Source organism: Salmo trutta, chromosome 24, assembly GCF_901001165.1.
Source record: "Salmo trutta chromosome 24, fSalTru1.1, whole genome shotgun sequence".
Lineage (NCBI taxonomy): Eukaryota > Metazoa > Chordata > Actinopteri > Salmoniformes > Salmonidae > Salmo > Salmo trutta.
Window position 1 is genome coordinate 21,410,089 of NC_042980.1, and position 16,848 is coordinate 21,426,936.

At 42.0% G+C, this 16,848-nt stretch overlaps 1 protein-coding gene across 1 annotated transcript; it reads left to right on the forward strand.

The window, feature by feature from the left end:
• The first annotated feature begins 2,223 nt into the window (after window positions 1-2,223).
• Window positions 2,224-3,963, forward strand: LOC115161517 (gamma-crystallin M2-like). The gene is made up of 3 exons (XM_029712495.1): window positions 2,224-2,241; window positions 2,636-2,878; window positions 3,700-3,963. The coding sequence occupies exons 1-3, from the start codon at window positions 2,224-2,226 to the stop codon at window positions 3,961-3,963; spliced, it is 525 nt and encodes a 174-aa protein (XP_029568355.1).
• Window positions 3,964-16,848: the final 12,885 nt, after the last annotated feature.

Sequence of the window (16,848 nt, forward strand, 5' to 3'; positions counted from 1 at the left end):
GCTAAATTCACAGGATGGCACACTTTCTGTTATAATTGACCGCTTTGACAACCAAGGGCTCTCTTCGTAAAAAGACACTAGTTGTGTTGCCTTTGGAATCCACAACATCCATTTAGGTATCTAAGTACTTGAGAGTTTTAAATCCTGATAGAAATATGCAATACACATGGGTAGAAAGTATTATTAAGTCCAAGCAAATATGAAGTTGGGCATAAATAGCCTAACTAAGAAATTGGAGGATATATAAAATAATATACCACAAGTGCTGCATTAACATTTATAAAACACACTTTTACTAGAAAACACTTTGCAAGTGTTAAATGATAAATAATTGTGGATCCCTGGTTGTGACCAAACTCTCTGAAGGTGTCTCAGGGGGAGTGGGATATGTAAAAAATAAATTTCCATTTCACACCATACAAGTTACACACTTGTTTGAAACAGGACAAATATAAGCACCCCCTATTTGCATTGTGTGATTGTCATTTAGATGCTTGCCCAATGCTGAGCGTATACGTGGTCAGAGCCATGACCCCTTTTCTCAGGTGTGAAGGCATTTAGTGTTACTGACTTCAAGAAGAGTGATCAGAAATTACAGTCCTCTACTGTATCTACTGTATCTACTGTATCTGAGTTCTTCGGGATCGGTGTCTCTTCCACGGGACGGTTGAGCTAACGTAGGCTAATGCGATTAGCATGAGGTTGTAAGTAAGAAGAACATTTCCCAATTCTTGTAAATATAACTGCACTGTCCAATTTACAGTAGCTATTACAGTGAAATATTACCATGCTTTTATTTGAGGAGAGTGCACAATTTTGAACATGAAAAGTTATTAATAAACAAATTAGGCACATTTGGGCAGTCTTGATACAACATTTTGAACAGAAATGCAATGGTTCATTGGATCAGTCTAAAACTTTAGACACAAACTGATGCCATCTAGTGGGCAAAATCTAAATCACACCTGGGCTGGAAAAATATATTATGGCCTTTCTCTTGCATTTCAAAGATGATGGTACAAAAAATACAAAAGAAGGGTGTCACGTCCTGACCCTTGTAAGGGGACATTTTCTTTAGTAGAGTGGTCAGGGCGTGACAGGGGGTGTTTTGGGTGGTTTTCATGCTTTCAGTTTCTATGTGGGTTTTCTAGATTTCTATTTCTGTGTTGGGGGTTATTGGGATGATCTCCAATTAGAGGCAGCCGGTTCTAGTTGTCTCTAATTGGAGATCATATTTATGTAGGGGGTTGTTCCTTTTGTATTTTGTGGGTTGTTAATTTTTGAGTAGTGTTTGCCTGCTCTGCGTTATGGCTTTTGTTGTTTTGTTATTTAAAGTGGTTGGTGTATTGCATTTAGTTTCACGATTAATAAAAAGATGTGGAACTACGAACACGCTGCGTTTTGGTCCGATCCTTCAGAAAGCTGTGACAAACGGTTGTTTTTTTCTTTGTATTATCAGATTTACTGTGTTTTATTCTACTACATTCCTTTCAAATTTCCATAAACTTCAAAGTGTTTCCTTTCAAATGGTACCAAGAATATACATAGCCTTGCTTCAGGGCCCATATCCTTGCTTCAGGTACTCCAATGTTAGCCAACTCCAACTCTAAATGTGGTAGATGATGGGTGGGGCATTGGTGTTGGAATCTTGAGGTGTATTGAACTGTAAGGACATTCAAGACTTCGTAAATACTGATCGGAAACAATAATCCATGTACTCTTTCGGGGTAACTCGATGTTGGCCGACTCTTTCTATAGAAGATGTGGTGGTATGCTGTGTACAGTAGCATAGCTGGAGGGTGGGGCATGATGGGTGTTGGAAATGCTCCTGTCAATTCCATTGCAGATGTTAAAGCTTACAGAACAGAGCCATTTGGCCAGAAGTCAACTTCATGGAGGCCATCGCACAACCAGCAGCCTGGAGAACAATTTAATTACATCAATAAATCAGTTTCTGGAATCAGGCATTGTAAGATCAAAAGGTCAACCTGTATACAATCACTGGGTAACATTGTATAAAACGGGCACACTTTTAAAACAATTGCTGCATCAGCTATTGTGCCGATATAAATGCTGAGGCTATTGAAATGACAATGATTCCCCTGGCATTGCATTTCAATGTCCCACATATATAAATCTGGCCCATGGCAGTGGCGATACCACTGAATGTGAAAGGAGGTATAAATATTGAGTTATCAAAAAAGTCGGAGATAAGCCCCAATCATGGACCGCATCGGAAAGGTAGGTCATTTAACAGTCATTTTCCTTTTTACCCTGTCTCTATATTCGCACCAAATTGGGTTGCAAAAGTCCAGAAACTTTCCAAAAGTTACCGTTTTTTAAAGAAATCCTGGTTGGAGGATCCTCAGAATCAGGAGGGAATGAGCAGAGAAGGAATTATCCAACTTGGAATCCTCCAACCAGGATTTCTGAATATTATGAACTTTGTGAAAGTTTCAGGAAATTTGCTACCCCCTAATTTACCTTGCATACTCCCACCTACTAGCCTGGTCAAGCAAAGTGACCGCTGACCTCACATTTAGTTTAACTTAAAGTTAAAGAAAATATGAGCTACTGCGAGATCAGTCTGGTTTCACAAAGCTACTGACCCACCTCCCCTATTTTTAATCCACAGATCGTCTTCTATGAGGACAAAAACTTCCAGGGTCGCCACTTTGAATGCTGTAGCGATTGCCCTGAGCTGAGTTCCCACTTTAGCCGCTGCAACTCCATCCGTGTGGAGAGTGGGAACTGGGTGTTGTACGAGAGGCCCAACTACCTGGGCACTCAGTACATTTTGACCAGCGGGGAGTACCCCGACTACCAGCGCTGGATGGGCTACAATGACAGCATCAGGTCCTGCCGCGTCATCCGCAACGTGAGTCTTATCAAGGAGGCCAAGGGTTTGGCTTGAAGATTGGGGGCCATGCCAGGCAGTATTAGTTTGGGTTAATGCTGATAGAGAATACAATTATCTCCTTTTTATTTCTCCCCATCTCTCTATCTACCTCTCTCTCAATCACACACATGTATACATACAGGTTGGCACACACAAACCTGCGTGTTACAACCTATGTCCTGTGCAGCCTAAAGGCAGGCTTCTGAGGAGACAGAAAAGAACACAAAAATAGTAGATAAGAATAATGTTGCAGCCAAGCTGTCACAACTCAAAACCTAGAGCAGTGGAGGATGCTTCTTGGAGAAGGAGAGTCAAATGTTGTCCCACATATATTTTTCTGTGTTAAATTACTGCCACCGCTCAGGAGCCACGTCATGTGGGACCAAACCTTGCATATCTCCACCCAGAATTTTTCCCAATAGCTTTCCCAATAGCTCTTCCCACTGTCTCATCAATCATACTGTACAAGCATATGACGTGAATATGCTGTAGTGTATACAATCAAAACCAGTGACCAGGTATTCGAAATAAGCAAAGAAAATATAACAAAACATACTAATATGCAGGTGTATCTTTTTCAAGCTGTAGTTGAGTGTTAGACTAGTTGATTACATGAATCCTAATGTGCAATTTCACAGCACAAATCTGTAATCAGATATGCAATGCCTTAAAACAGTTAAAAAGTTATGAGCATGGGTACGCAAATATGAATCGACACAATATATGTATACTGTGTACATGCATATCCTAAATACAAATCCTATTGGGTGTTCCACCCCTACCACCCACCCTCCCCCCAGACCTCTGGCAAGTTCAGGATCCGCCTCTACGAGCGTCCTGACTTTGCAGGTCAGATGATGGAGTTCAGCGAAGACAACCCTAACCTCCCCGAGAACTGGCATCACCCCGAGGTGCACTCCTGCAACGTGATGGATGGCGCCTGGGTGTTCTACGAGCACCCAAACTACCGCGGCCACCAGCACCTACTGGAGAGGGGCGAGTACCGCCACTTCAATGACTGGAGGTCCAACGTGGGGTCCATTCGCCGCGTTCAGAACCTTTAGAGCTGCCTCACAACATGCCTGTTTATAATCATAACTGTTATTTGCACATTTATTAATAAAATGAAAAGGTTGTGCTCAAATGAGAGATGGCCCTTTCTGTTCTTTCATCTGACACCTGCATGTCCCCACCCCTAATGGTGCTTCTACACCTGCATTGCTTACTGTTTGGGGTTTTAGGATGGGTTTCTGTACAGCACTTTGTGGCATCAGCTGATGTAAGAAGGGCTTTATAAATACATTTGATTGATTGATTGACGGTCTTCTTCACTGCTTTCACTACTACACCCTAGAATGGTCATTTAGAAAACAGCGCATTCTTTTACATGGAGATTGACCTATCATCAGAGGAAAAGTAAGCTTGGCTAGACAAATGAACTTAACACCTGTGATATCACAAACTATCGTCAAACTCTGGTGTTATATTTTACTGTAAACTGAGACTCCTCTATACTGGTGGTTTCTAAAACAAGGGGTATATTTCATTCATTTAAATTACTTTAACGGGTTAAAAAGTAGTCACTTCAATTAACTTCAGCCATGAAAAGTTTGGATGCCGCAACTATCAAGACTTATTGCAGTCAGACTATCAAGACTTATTGCAAAGTAAACTCCTTGCAGACTATAAAGACGTACAGCAGACTATCAATACTTATTGCAGTCCAACAAGACTATTTGAGGACCATCAAGACTTATTGCAGACTAGCAATATTTGTTACAGACTATCAAGACTTATTACAGACTACAAAAAAATGTATCGTAGACTATTAGAACGTATTGCAGTGTCATGGCTGTCGAAAGGAGTAGCGGACCAAAGTGCAGCGTGTGAGTAGTTCCACATTTTATTTACTTTGTGAAACTCATGCAATACATCAAAAATAACTGAATAGACAAAAACAACAAACCGTGACGCAGAGGAGAACAAACACTACTCAAAATTAATCACCCACAAAACCCAGGAAGAAAAACCCCTACTTAAATATGATCTCCAATTAGAGACAACGAGGACCAGCTGCCTCCAATTGGAGATCATCCCAAACAAGCCAACATAGAAATACAAAAACTAGAACATAAGAACATAGAAATAGAAAACATAGAAAAACACAAAACACCCCCTGTCACGCCCTGACCTACTCTACCATAGAAAATAACATCTTACTATGGTCAGGACGTGACATGTAGACTATAAAGACTTATTGCCAACAATCAGAATAAATCACAATCACTTTACATTCTAATTTGACTCAGTGAAAAGGTGCTGCCAGCAATAGACAATGTACAAACAGAATACAGACGAAGTCAACATAGTCAACATACAGGATATACAATATAAATACAATAAACATAAAACATACAACTCTGGAGTAAAGCTGATTTACAGTGAGGATATGCAGTACAATATATATCTATACATACAGAGGAAGGGATGCCTCCGTGACAAATACTTCATATACAGTGTATATACAGTGTAGTGCAGATGTGTACATAGTGCAAATGCAGTATAGTACAATCAAGACTTATTTCATACTATCAAGACTATCTAGGCTTATTGAAATCTATAAAGACGTATTGGAAACTATCAAGACGTATTGGAGACTATCAAGACGTATTGGAGACTATCAAGACGTATTGGAGACTATCAAGACGTATTGGAAACTATCAAGACGTATTGGAGACTATCAAGACCTATTGGAGACTATCAAGACGTATTGGAAACTATCAAGACGTATTGGAGACTATCAAGACTATTAAGACGTATTGGAAACTATCAAGACATATTGGAGACTATCAAGACTATCAAGACGTATTGGAGACTATCAAGACTATCAAGACGTATTGGAGACTATCAAGACGTATTGGAGACTATCAAGACATATTGGAAACTATCAAGACGTATTGGAGACTATCAAGACGTATTGGAGACTATCAAGACGTATTGGAAACTATCAAGACGTATTGGAGACTATCAAGACGTATTGGAGACTATCAAGACGTATTGGAGACTATCAAGACGTATTGGAGACTATCAAGACGTATTGGAAACTATCAAGACGTATTGGAGACTATCAAGACTATTAAGACGTATTGGAAACTATCAAGACATATTGGAGACTATCAAGACTATCAAGACGTATTGGAGACTATCAAGACTATCAAGACGTATTGGAGACTATCAAGACGTATTGGAGACTATCAAGACGTATTGGAGACTATCAAGACTATCAAGACGTATTGGAGACTATCAAGACGTATTGGAGACTATCAAGACGTATTGGAGACTATCAAGACTATCAAGACGTATTGGAGACTATCAAGACGTATTGGAGACTATCAACATCTATTGGAGACTATCAAGATATATTGCAGAATCATACTGTCAAGGTTTGCCATGCATTTCACTCTTCTTTGTTTCCTGACGCTCTATTCTCTCATTGAGCCAGCATCTACTGTACATTGCCTCCCAGCCTGGTTATCAAAGGGAAGCTATCCCTCAATCATGCAATACTCCCCTCTACTGGAAATACTAAAACAAATACTTTCATTACAGAATTTCAGGGGGAAATAATTTTTTAATTGTTATTTTATTACCCGTTTTCTCCCCAATTTCATGGTATCCAATTGGTAGTTACAGTCTTGTCCCATCGCTGTATGGACTCGGGAGAGGCGAAGGTCAAGAGACGTGCGTCCTCCGAAATACAACTCAGCCAAGCCGCACTGCTTCTTGACACAATGTCCACTTAACCCAGAAGCCAGCCGCACCAATGTGTCGGAGGAAACACCATACACCTGGTGACCGTGTCAGCATGCATTACACCCGGTTCGCCACAGGAGTCGCTAGAGCGCAATGGGACAAGAACATCCCTGCCAGCCAAACCCTCCCCTAACCCGGACGATGCTGGGCCAATTGTGTGCCACCCTATGGGTCTCCCGGTCGCGGCTAGCTGCGACAGAGCCTGTACTCGAGCCAGGATCTCTAGTGGTACAGCTAGCACTGTGGTGCAGTGCCACTCGGGAGGCCAGGGGGAAATTAATATTGAATAAATTACTCAATTACTAAATCACTTCCCTTGACTTCTGATCAATACAAATGTTTTCTGTCAGTAACATGAAATGCTATAACGCTGTAAAAATTGCACTAAATCTTGTAGATAGAGATTGAGTGTAATTACTGTAGGGAGACTGTGAAGTTTTGCAAAAGGGTATGTGGTAAAGGTAGTAGGACTATGTATCGTCTCTGTAGGCACCAGGTGGCAGGGTTGGAGAGAGGGGTGTGTGTGATGAGTCAGGTCAGGGGGTAGGCCTACGTGCGTCCACAGAGCATGTAATGTGGTATGCCAGGAGTGCAGCACCGTTACCATTGAAGGTGGTCAATAAGCAGCATGCAGTTAAACCTTCTAACAAAAAGGTCAGACCACCGTGCTGATGACTCATGGGATTTGCCAACAAGGGCCCAGAGCATGCCAGTCCTGCTTTGTGCTGATGTGAGCAGGCACAGGGCTATCTGAAACAACACAGGCCTTATCAACACAAAGGCCAGCACTTTCCCCCAGCTGGGTCACTGACCTCTACTGTACCCTTGTTTACCTATACTGGCCTCTTCTAGCATGTGTAGAGGTTCAGAAAGACAGATAGGCTATACAGTGCCCCCTGCTGTTTGGTTTGGTGTGTCACACCAGGGTCATTTGGTCATAGCATAACGGCCTCCATCCAGATGGGGGAGCCAGCCATGCTTGCCCTGGTCAACAACTGGGAGGGAACACACTTGAATTGCCAATACAGGGAATGTTTCAGTGCTTTGACTTTGGGCATAGATAAGAATACCTTCCAGGAAGATGTATCAAGCCAAAGCCATGCCACCAGGCCAACTCAGGTGTTAATTACATGGTACCTGTGGGATCTGCCACTGCATCTCATGCCAATGGAGCATCTCTCTGTCCAATGGAGACATCTAACACAGAGACGTAGCAGGTTGCCACCATAAGATCACAGCTTGAGGAATTAGGCAACTCTTCAGAGCCTTGCTGCTACTCATCTTCCGCTGGGGCGCAGGGAATGACAACTGACACAGAAGGACAAACTACCAGGCAATATAGTACAGAGATGCACCATAGAGGATATATACTGTCAAAGCCACGGCGAGATAAACAAACATGTCCCTCTCCGATATGGCAGTGGTGGGAAAAGAACCAAATTGCCATACTTGAGTAAAATTTAAGACACCTTAACAGAAAATGACTCAAGTAAAAGTGAAAGTCACCCATTAAAATATTACTTGAGTAAAAGTCTAAAAGTATTTGATTTTAAATATACTTATGTAGTTAAAAATATATACTTAAGTATCAAAACATATAAATCATTTCAAATTCCTTATATTAGGCAAACTAGACAGCACACATTTCTTTTTTTTCTTACGGATAGTCAGGGGCACACTCAGACATAATTTACAAATGAAGCATTTGTGTTTAGTCAATCTGCCAGATCAGAGGCAGTTGGGATGACCAGGGATGTTCTCTTGATAAGTGCGTAATGTCACGCTCGCCGTACAAACTGGAAGCATACTCAGACCAACGTGCAGCGTGATCTGGGTTCCACATATTTTATTTAAGTGAAACGCACAAAACAAAGAATAGACGATATGTGAAGCTGAAGCAGTGCTCATCGGCAACTATACAGAAACAAGATCCCACAACCACAGGTGGGAAAAATAACTACTTAAATATGATCCCCAATTAGAGACAACGATTACCAGCTACCTCTAATTGGGAATCATACAAATCACCAACATAGAAAAAGAAACTAGAACACAGGACTCCGGCCACAAAACCTGAAACCAAATGGGGAGGGTAGGGGGGGTGATTAGTGTCGGTCACGGCTCCGGTGCGGGGCGAAGTACCCGCTCAGCTCGTGGATCCACCAGCTTTGGTGGCGGCTCTGGTGCGGGCCTAAGAACCCGCTCATCCTGCGGATCCAGCCATGGACCCGGGCTGAACACTGTGTCTGGACTGGACCTCGGTGTCAAGGAAGGCTCCTGCCATGGAGTGGGACTGGACACCAGCCCTGGCCTGGACATCGGTGCCGATGAAGGTTCCTGCCATAGAGCGGGACTGGACGCCGTATCTGGACTGAGCACCGGCGCAGAAGAAGACTCCGGCCATGGAGCAGGACTGGACGCCGTGCTTGGACTGGGCATCGGCGCAGGGGAAGGCTCCGGCCTTGGAGCTGGACTGGACACCGTGCCTGGACTGGGCACCGACGCAGAGGGAGGCTCCTGCCATGGAGCTGGACTGGACGCCGTGTTTAGAAGCTCCGGACCGTTGACCCTCACTGAAGGTTCCGGACCGTTGACCGTCGCCGGAGGTTCTGGGCTGGGGACCGTTGCCGGAGGTTCTGGACTGTGAAGGCGCACTGGAGGCCTGATGCGTGGGGCCGGCACATGACGTACCGGACTGGGGAGGTGCACTGGAGGCCTGGTGCGTGGAGCTGGCACAGGACGTACTGGGCTGTGGAGACGTACTGAGACCTAGTGCGTATAGCCGGCATTATTGTACCGGTTCGATGACACACTTCACACGATGAGTGCGAGGAGCTGGCACAGGACGTACTGGGCTTTGAAGGCGCACTGGAGACCTGGTGCGTAGGCGAGTGTGGAGAGCTGGCACAGGACTTACTGGGCTGTGGATGCATACTGGAGACCTGATGCGTGGAGCCGGCACAGATTTCACCAGACTAATAGCACGCTCCTCAGAATGAGTACGGGGAGCTGACTCAGGTGGCATTAAACTGATTACACGCTCCTTTGGGCAAATGTCGTGCATCTTCCACCAACTCAACAACTCTCTCAGATCTTTCTCCTCCAATACCTCCAGCCACTCTGACGGTCTCTGACTCGCTCCGTTCACTCTCCTCCAGTTTCTCCCTCTTCTCCCAGACTGGCTCTGGTTCACTCCTCAGTTCCGCCGACCACCCCTTGTGCTTGCCCCCAAAAATATTTTCGGGCTGTTTTTTGGGCTTTCTATGTGGCCGCAAACCCCGGCATCGTCGCTGTCCTCCATCATAACCGTCCATCTGCTGCTCCTGTCAAGGAAGGCGATCATGTCCTGCCAGGATTTCCTCCCAAGTCCAGGATCCCTTCCCATCCAGGATCTCCTCCCAAGTCCAGGATACACTCTCCTCCTGGGCACACTGCTTGGTCCTGTTGTGTTGGGATATTCTGTCACGCTCGTTGTACAAACTGGAAGCATACTCAGACCAACGTGCAGCGTGATCTGGGTTCCACATATTTTATTTAAGTGAAACGTACAAAACAACAAAGAATAGCCGATACGTGACGCTCAAGCAGTGCTCATAGGCAACTACACAGAAACAAGATCCCACAACCACAGGTGGGAAAAATAACTACTTAAATATGATCCCCAATTAAAGACAACGATTACCAGCTGCCTCTAATTGGGAATCATACAAAACACCAACATAGAAAAAGAAACTAGAACACAACATAGACATAGATACACTAGATCACCCCCTAGTCACGCCCTGACCTACTACACCATAGAGAAACAATGGCTCTCTATGGTCAGGGCGTGACACATAATTTGGACAATTTTCCTGTCCTGTTAAGCATTCAAAATGTAACGAGTACTTTTGGGTGTCAGGGAAAATGTATGAAGTAAAAAGTATATTATTTTATTTAGGAATGTAGTGAAGTAAAAGTAAAAGTAATCAAAAAATAAAATAGTAAATTACGTACAGACACCCCAAAAAACTACTTAAGTAGTACTTTAAAGTATTTTTACTTAAGTACTTTACACAACTGCGATTATCATCTTTGTGGTTTGTGAGCTGGATCACACTTACATGCTTATGGCCCCAAACCTCTTTCCTCCATCCAAGATTCAGGCCAACATCCCCCATTCTCTCTGAGCTATTTATTTATGTTAGGGTCAATGAATTACTTGAATCCTATTGGAAAGAATGTGAAAATAAACTTTCCAGACCAGAGAGTTGCCATGTATGGCTGTGATGGATGGAAGGGAAAATAAAGGAACTTAGCTAGAGAGGGGGAGAGCGAGAAAGAGAGAGAAAGAGAATCTGAAATGAAAAACTACAAGAAAAAAACAGGAGAGAAGCAAAAAAGAAAGAGAAATGAGAGGTGGTGAGGTGACTCCTTGACAAGGACCTAACCATCTCTGTAGGTTGACTGAGTACGACCAAAACAACACTGTTATATATCTCCTTGGGATAAGATTGCCCCAAGTTTAATACCTGACAACATTACTATATTACACTAAGAAGTTAACAATGCAGCCAATACAATACAGTTAACAGCCAGAAGCTGTGATGAAATCCTTCCCCTGGCTCCCCCAGAGGTCTGTCTAAGAGGTTGACACGCTGAGGTACCTCTTATAGGGAGGGTTTTGCACACCAAACCTGACGCCAAGCCTAACCCGACATCAGCTATTCTCTCTGCAATAATCTTAAAAGACTGTTCAATAAATGATGACCATCTAGGCACGTAACACAAGGGGATAAAATTAAAGCCATATTTGACTCAGTTCAAACGGATTTAAGACGATGAGGTCCAGTGTTACTAGAATGTCTCTGATCCAAAATGCTTTGATAAAAATGATCTTGGCTATAAATAGCCATACATAAAGTATATACATACTGCAATATTTAGTGTGGGGTGATAGTTTTTGAAGTATCAATGTTTTATGACAAATGCAATATGTTTTTTTATGGCAGTGTCCCTTTTTCAGCTGAGCTTTTTGTAGTTCATTGGAAAATCCAAACATCTAAACCACATCCACTTTTCAGCCATCAGGTCCGGAGATTTAATTAAAACAAACACTGTTGCTCATGAAAGCTTTTCATTAGTATCATGTCACTCACAAACCCTTCTTTGGACGGGTGCAGAAAGAGATGAAACAGAAGTAACCTTTTTCTCACACGTTTTTTTATTTTTTTTTATTTCACCTTTATTTAACCAGGTAGGCTAGTTGAGAACAAGTTCTCATTTGCAACTGCGACCTGGCCAAGATAAAGCATAGCAATTCGACACATACAACAACACAGAGTTATACATGGAATAAACAAAACATACAGTCAATAATACAGTAGAACAAAAGAAAACAAAAAGTCTATATACAGTGAGTGCAAATCAGGTAAGTTAAGGCAATAAATAGGCCATGGTGGCGAAGTAATTGCAATATAGCAATTAAACACTGGAATGGTAGATGTGCAGAAGATGAATGTGCAAGTAGAGATACTGGGGTGCAAAGGAGCAAGATAAATAAATAAATAAATAAATACAGTATGGGGATGAGGTAGTTAGATAGACGGGCTGTTTACAGATGGGCTATGTACAGGTGCAGTGATCTGTGAGCTGTTCTGACAGCTGGTGCTTAAAGCTAGTGAGGGAGATATGAGTCTCCAGCTTCAGAGATTTTTGCAGTTCGTTCCAGTCATTGGCAGCAGAGAACTGGAAGGAAAGATGACCAAAGGAGGAGTTGGCTTTGTGGGTGACCAGTGAGATATACCTGCTGGAGCGCGTGCTACGAGTGGGTGCTGCTATGGTGACCCGTGAGCTGAGATAAGGCGGGGCTTTACCTAGCAGAGACTTGTAGATAATCTGTAGCCAGTGGGTTTGGCGACGAGTATGAAGCGAGGGCCAACCAACGAGAGCGTACAGTTCGCAATGGTAGGTAGTGTATGGGGCTTTGGTGACAAAACGGATGGCACTGTGATAGACTGCATCCAGTTTGTTGAGTAGAGTGTTGGAGGCTATTTTATAGATGACATCACCGATTATTACAATAATAATGGGAGCCATGGAAGTGCTTTTGTTTGCTATGGCTTGTGATCAAAATATTCTCCCTAAAAAGCAAACAAGGGTCACACAGCGCTAATTAATATTCAGCTTGCTGCTGATAGTGTTGTTAAAATAATCTTCAGTCCATTAAGGTGAACAGAGGTGCATCGGTCTTAACGATTTTCTCTCAGCAAGTGCTCATGAATTGATCATCTGACAGTGCCACTCTCCCTCCATCTCTCTCTCTCAGTCTTTCTGTTGGTAAGAGAGGAGCGGCCACGCTGACTTACTGTATTTCTGGACATGCATGCAGACAACTGCCATCTAAACTAGTTGTATCTAGTGTAAGAACCATAGAGTGAGGATGCATCAATAATTCTAGAATTGATTCAGTGTTTTGGAGGCCATGTGGTTGAGATCACGTTAGGTCAGTGTGCTGTGGATTGTCTGCCCATCATACTCCCAGGTGGCAGTGACAACAACCTCCCTGCCCGCCACACAAAGGCATGCTGGGACATTAATTAGGGCCCCTGGGCCAAGCAGGGAGGACGTCCCACTGGTCATATACTGAACCTGCCAGTAAGTCAATACGCATCTCTCTCTCTCGGACCTGTTGGACACAATCACCACTCTCTGACAGTGCAGATGGAGAGTGGGATGATTAGGAGTCACAGTTTAGAATTATAAGCATGTGGCTAGTAACAAAAGCGGATTTGTCCACAACACTAGAATAATCTAGTCCACATCAGTGACAGATAGTATTGGATTCACATTGCATGTTGTCGGTTGTCATGTGTGCAGTAGAGCCAAAGATTTGTAGAACTAAACCAAGATAGAACACAGCCTGTTGTTTCTAATGGGAAAAAAATTGCCATAGTGGGCAGAACAAGCACGAGCTAGGAAGATCCTATTGGCACGTTCTAGCATCATCTGCATATTTCTGTTAGGGAAGTGCACACGTGCAATAAGTCAATTCTAAACAATGCATTTTTTAAACTTTTGCAAAGGGTGAGTTTACAAACTGTGTTGAGATCAAATGTTTCATCAATGACAAAATTTGCAGAATGTCGGCCAAAATCCATCTCGTTCCGTCTTCTCCCACTGCCCGCCAGTGGGCTTCCTCTCACTTCCATATTTGGTATTGAGTGGAAATGCCAAGTGGATGCTTCACATTTATACATCCAGTGAAATATCTGTCTCATTGTTCGATCTGTGGTAGAGCTCTTTAAGGTCAAGCTTTGTCTGATGGTACACTATTTACAATGTTATTTTGTCACCAATAGGTGGTAGCATTGTTCATTACAGTCCTTGACTGTTGGTTGACTTTGAACATGGAACACATTATGACGTCTGTCCAAACTGGGCACCTTCAAAGCATAATTTTTGCATAGTAGTCTTACCATTTTATAAACAGTTGTGACATTGCTCAGTGTTCAAGTCAGCAGAGTTAAGATGTATCTCTGTCAATACTGTATGTGTCATTTCTGTACTGTATCGGAAAGGTATCCTGTAGCTCCATTTTACAGTAGAGTTGCTGATTTATAATGTCCTTATCAAGCCATACAACACAACCAAACTGAAACAAGGGTGAGGTGTAGCCTATAATTATGCAGAAACAGCAGTATGACTGTCTGACTTTGTCCTTGATCAAGGCAGTCAATAGACAACTCAAATTACTGTCATCTTCCTCTAGCTATCGATCCTACACATGCTTTCCATCCTATCTCTATATCTCTCAGTCACGCACACACGCGCACACACACACACACACACACACACACACACACACACACACACACACACACACACACACACACACACACACACACACACACACACACACACACACACACAAACCTTTGTGCAAAGGATTTACCAGAGGCAGATGTGACGTCAACAAACCTGAATAAAAGGATTGCCATGGAAACCCATCTCTCTCTTCCTTTTCCCCATCCTGCTGGATCTTCAGGCATGAATGCAGTGCTCCTATGACATCAGACTCTTTTCAACACACACATCACATCAAGAAATTGATCACATTTTCTTACATGCATGATGTAGGCCTAGTACATGATCTACAAACATCAATTATTAAGGTTTCTCTCCCTTACCACTTACCGATAATCATTTATTCACATGTTCTTATGGTGTGTAGGTCTATTAGACACAGTCCTACTTATGCGTGTTTAGATGTTTGTTGAATAAATTACAGGCCCTACACAGACTGTAGGGAATGGTGCATTGATTAGCGAGTACTAGGCCTAGCCTACACATCACATTTATAATGTCAGAAGAAACTTGTTTTGTATGTTGAATGGACATTCAACTTTTAAAAGGCCCTCTAAAAATAAATGGTACAATATTGTAACACGGTGACCTCTCACAAAAATGCTTACCCCTAAAAATCAGTACAACATATTAACATGGCAAAATAAATCTGAAATATTGCTCTTTATTTTATAAATGTACGACCAATTTCAGATCACCATTTTGCAACATTCACTGTGACTGCATTACCTTGGTTATGGAGCGCTTTTAGTGGCAATAATTCTTAATTTGTATTAGGATATTGAATTTGAATGTAATACTTTTGAATTTGTAATGTACAAATTGAATCATTGAATTCATAAATTGAACTTGTATTTCATGATTTAAAACTGAATTGAATGAATATTGCATTCAGTTTAAAAAAAATTCAGTATCAAGTTAATATTTGTATACAGTGCCTTTAGAAAGTATTCATACCCCTTGACTTATTCCACATTTTGTTGTGTTACAGCCTGAATTCAAAATGTATTAAATATTTACTTTTTCTCAACCATCTACACACAACACCCCATAATGACAAATTGAAATCATGGTTTTAGACATTTTAAGTGGACTGAAAATGAAATACAGAAATATCTCATTTACATACTGTAAGCATTCACATCCCTAAGTTAATACATGTTAGAATCAACTTTCGAAGCGATTACAGCTGTGAGTGTTTCTAGGTAAGTCTCTAAGTGCTTTGCACACCTGGATTGTGCAATACTTGCACATGATTCTTTTTAAAAATTTTCAAGCTCTGATGGTTGTTGAGCATTTCTAGACAGCCATTTTCAATTCTTTCCATAGATTTTCAAGCCAATTTAAGTCAAAACTGTAACCAGGCCACTAAGGAACATTCACTGACTTCTTGGTAAGCAACTCCAGTGTATATTTGGCCTTGTCTTTTAGGTTATTGTCCTGCTGAAAGGTGAATTCATCTACCAGTATCTTGTGGAAAACAGACTGAACCAGGGTTTCCTCTAAGCTTTTTCTTGTGCTTATAGCTCCATGCCATTAATTTTTATCCTGAAAAACTCCCCAGTCCTTAATTACAAGCATACCCATAACATGATGCAGCCACCACTACGCTTAAAAATATAGAGAGTAGTACTCAGTAAAGTGTTGTATTGGATTTGCCCCAAACATATTACTTTGTATTCAAAACAAAAAGTTTGCTTTGCAAGTTTTCTGCTATCATACTCATTAAACTCTGTAACTGTTTTAAATTCACCATTGGCCTCATGGTGAAATCCCTGAGCGCTTCTCTTCCTCTCCGGCAACTGAGTTAGGACTAACTCCTGTATCTTTGTAGTGACTGGATGTATTGATACACCATCCAAAGTGTAATTAATAACTTCACCATGCTCAAAGGGATATTCAACGTCTGCATTTTTATATTTACCTACTAATCAGTGCCCTTCTTTGTGAGGCATTGAAAAACCTTCCTGGTCTTTGTGGTTGAATCTGTGTTTGAAATTCACTGCTCGACTGAAGGACCTTAGACATAATTGTATGTGTGGGTACAGAGATGAGGTAGTCATTCAAAAATCATGTTAAACACTATTACTGCACACAGTGAGTCCATGCAACATGTGACTTGTTAAGCACATTTTTAGTCCTGAAGTTATTTAGGCTTGTCATAACAAAGGGGTTGAATACTTATTGACTCAAGACATTTCAACTTTTCATTTTTAAAACATAATTCCACTTATTGGGTATTGTGTGAAGGCCAGTGACTCAAAATCTCAATTTAATGGATTTTTAATTCA

Excerpts from the sequence above, each read along its gene's own strand:
- LOC115161517 (XM_029712495.1), top strand. Across the intron at positions 2,879-3,699 it reads CCTGCCGCGTCATCCGCAAC|ACCTCTGGCAAGTTCAGGAT; the intron begins GTGAGTCTTATC and ends CCCTCCCCCCAG.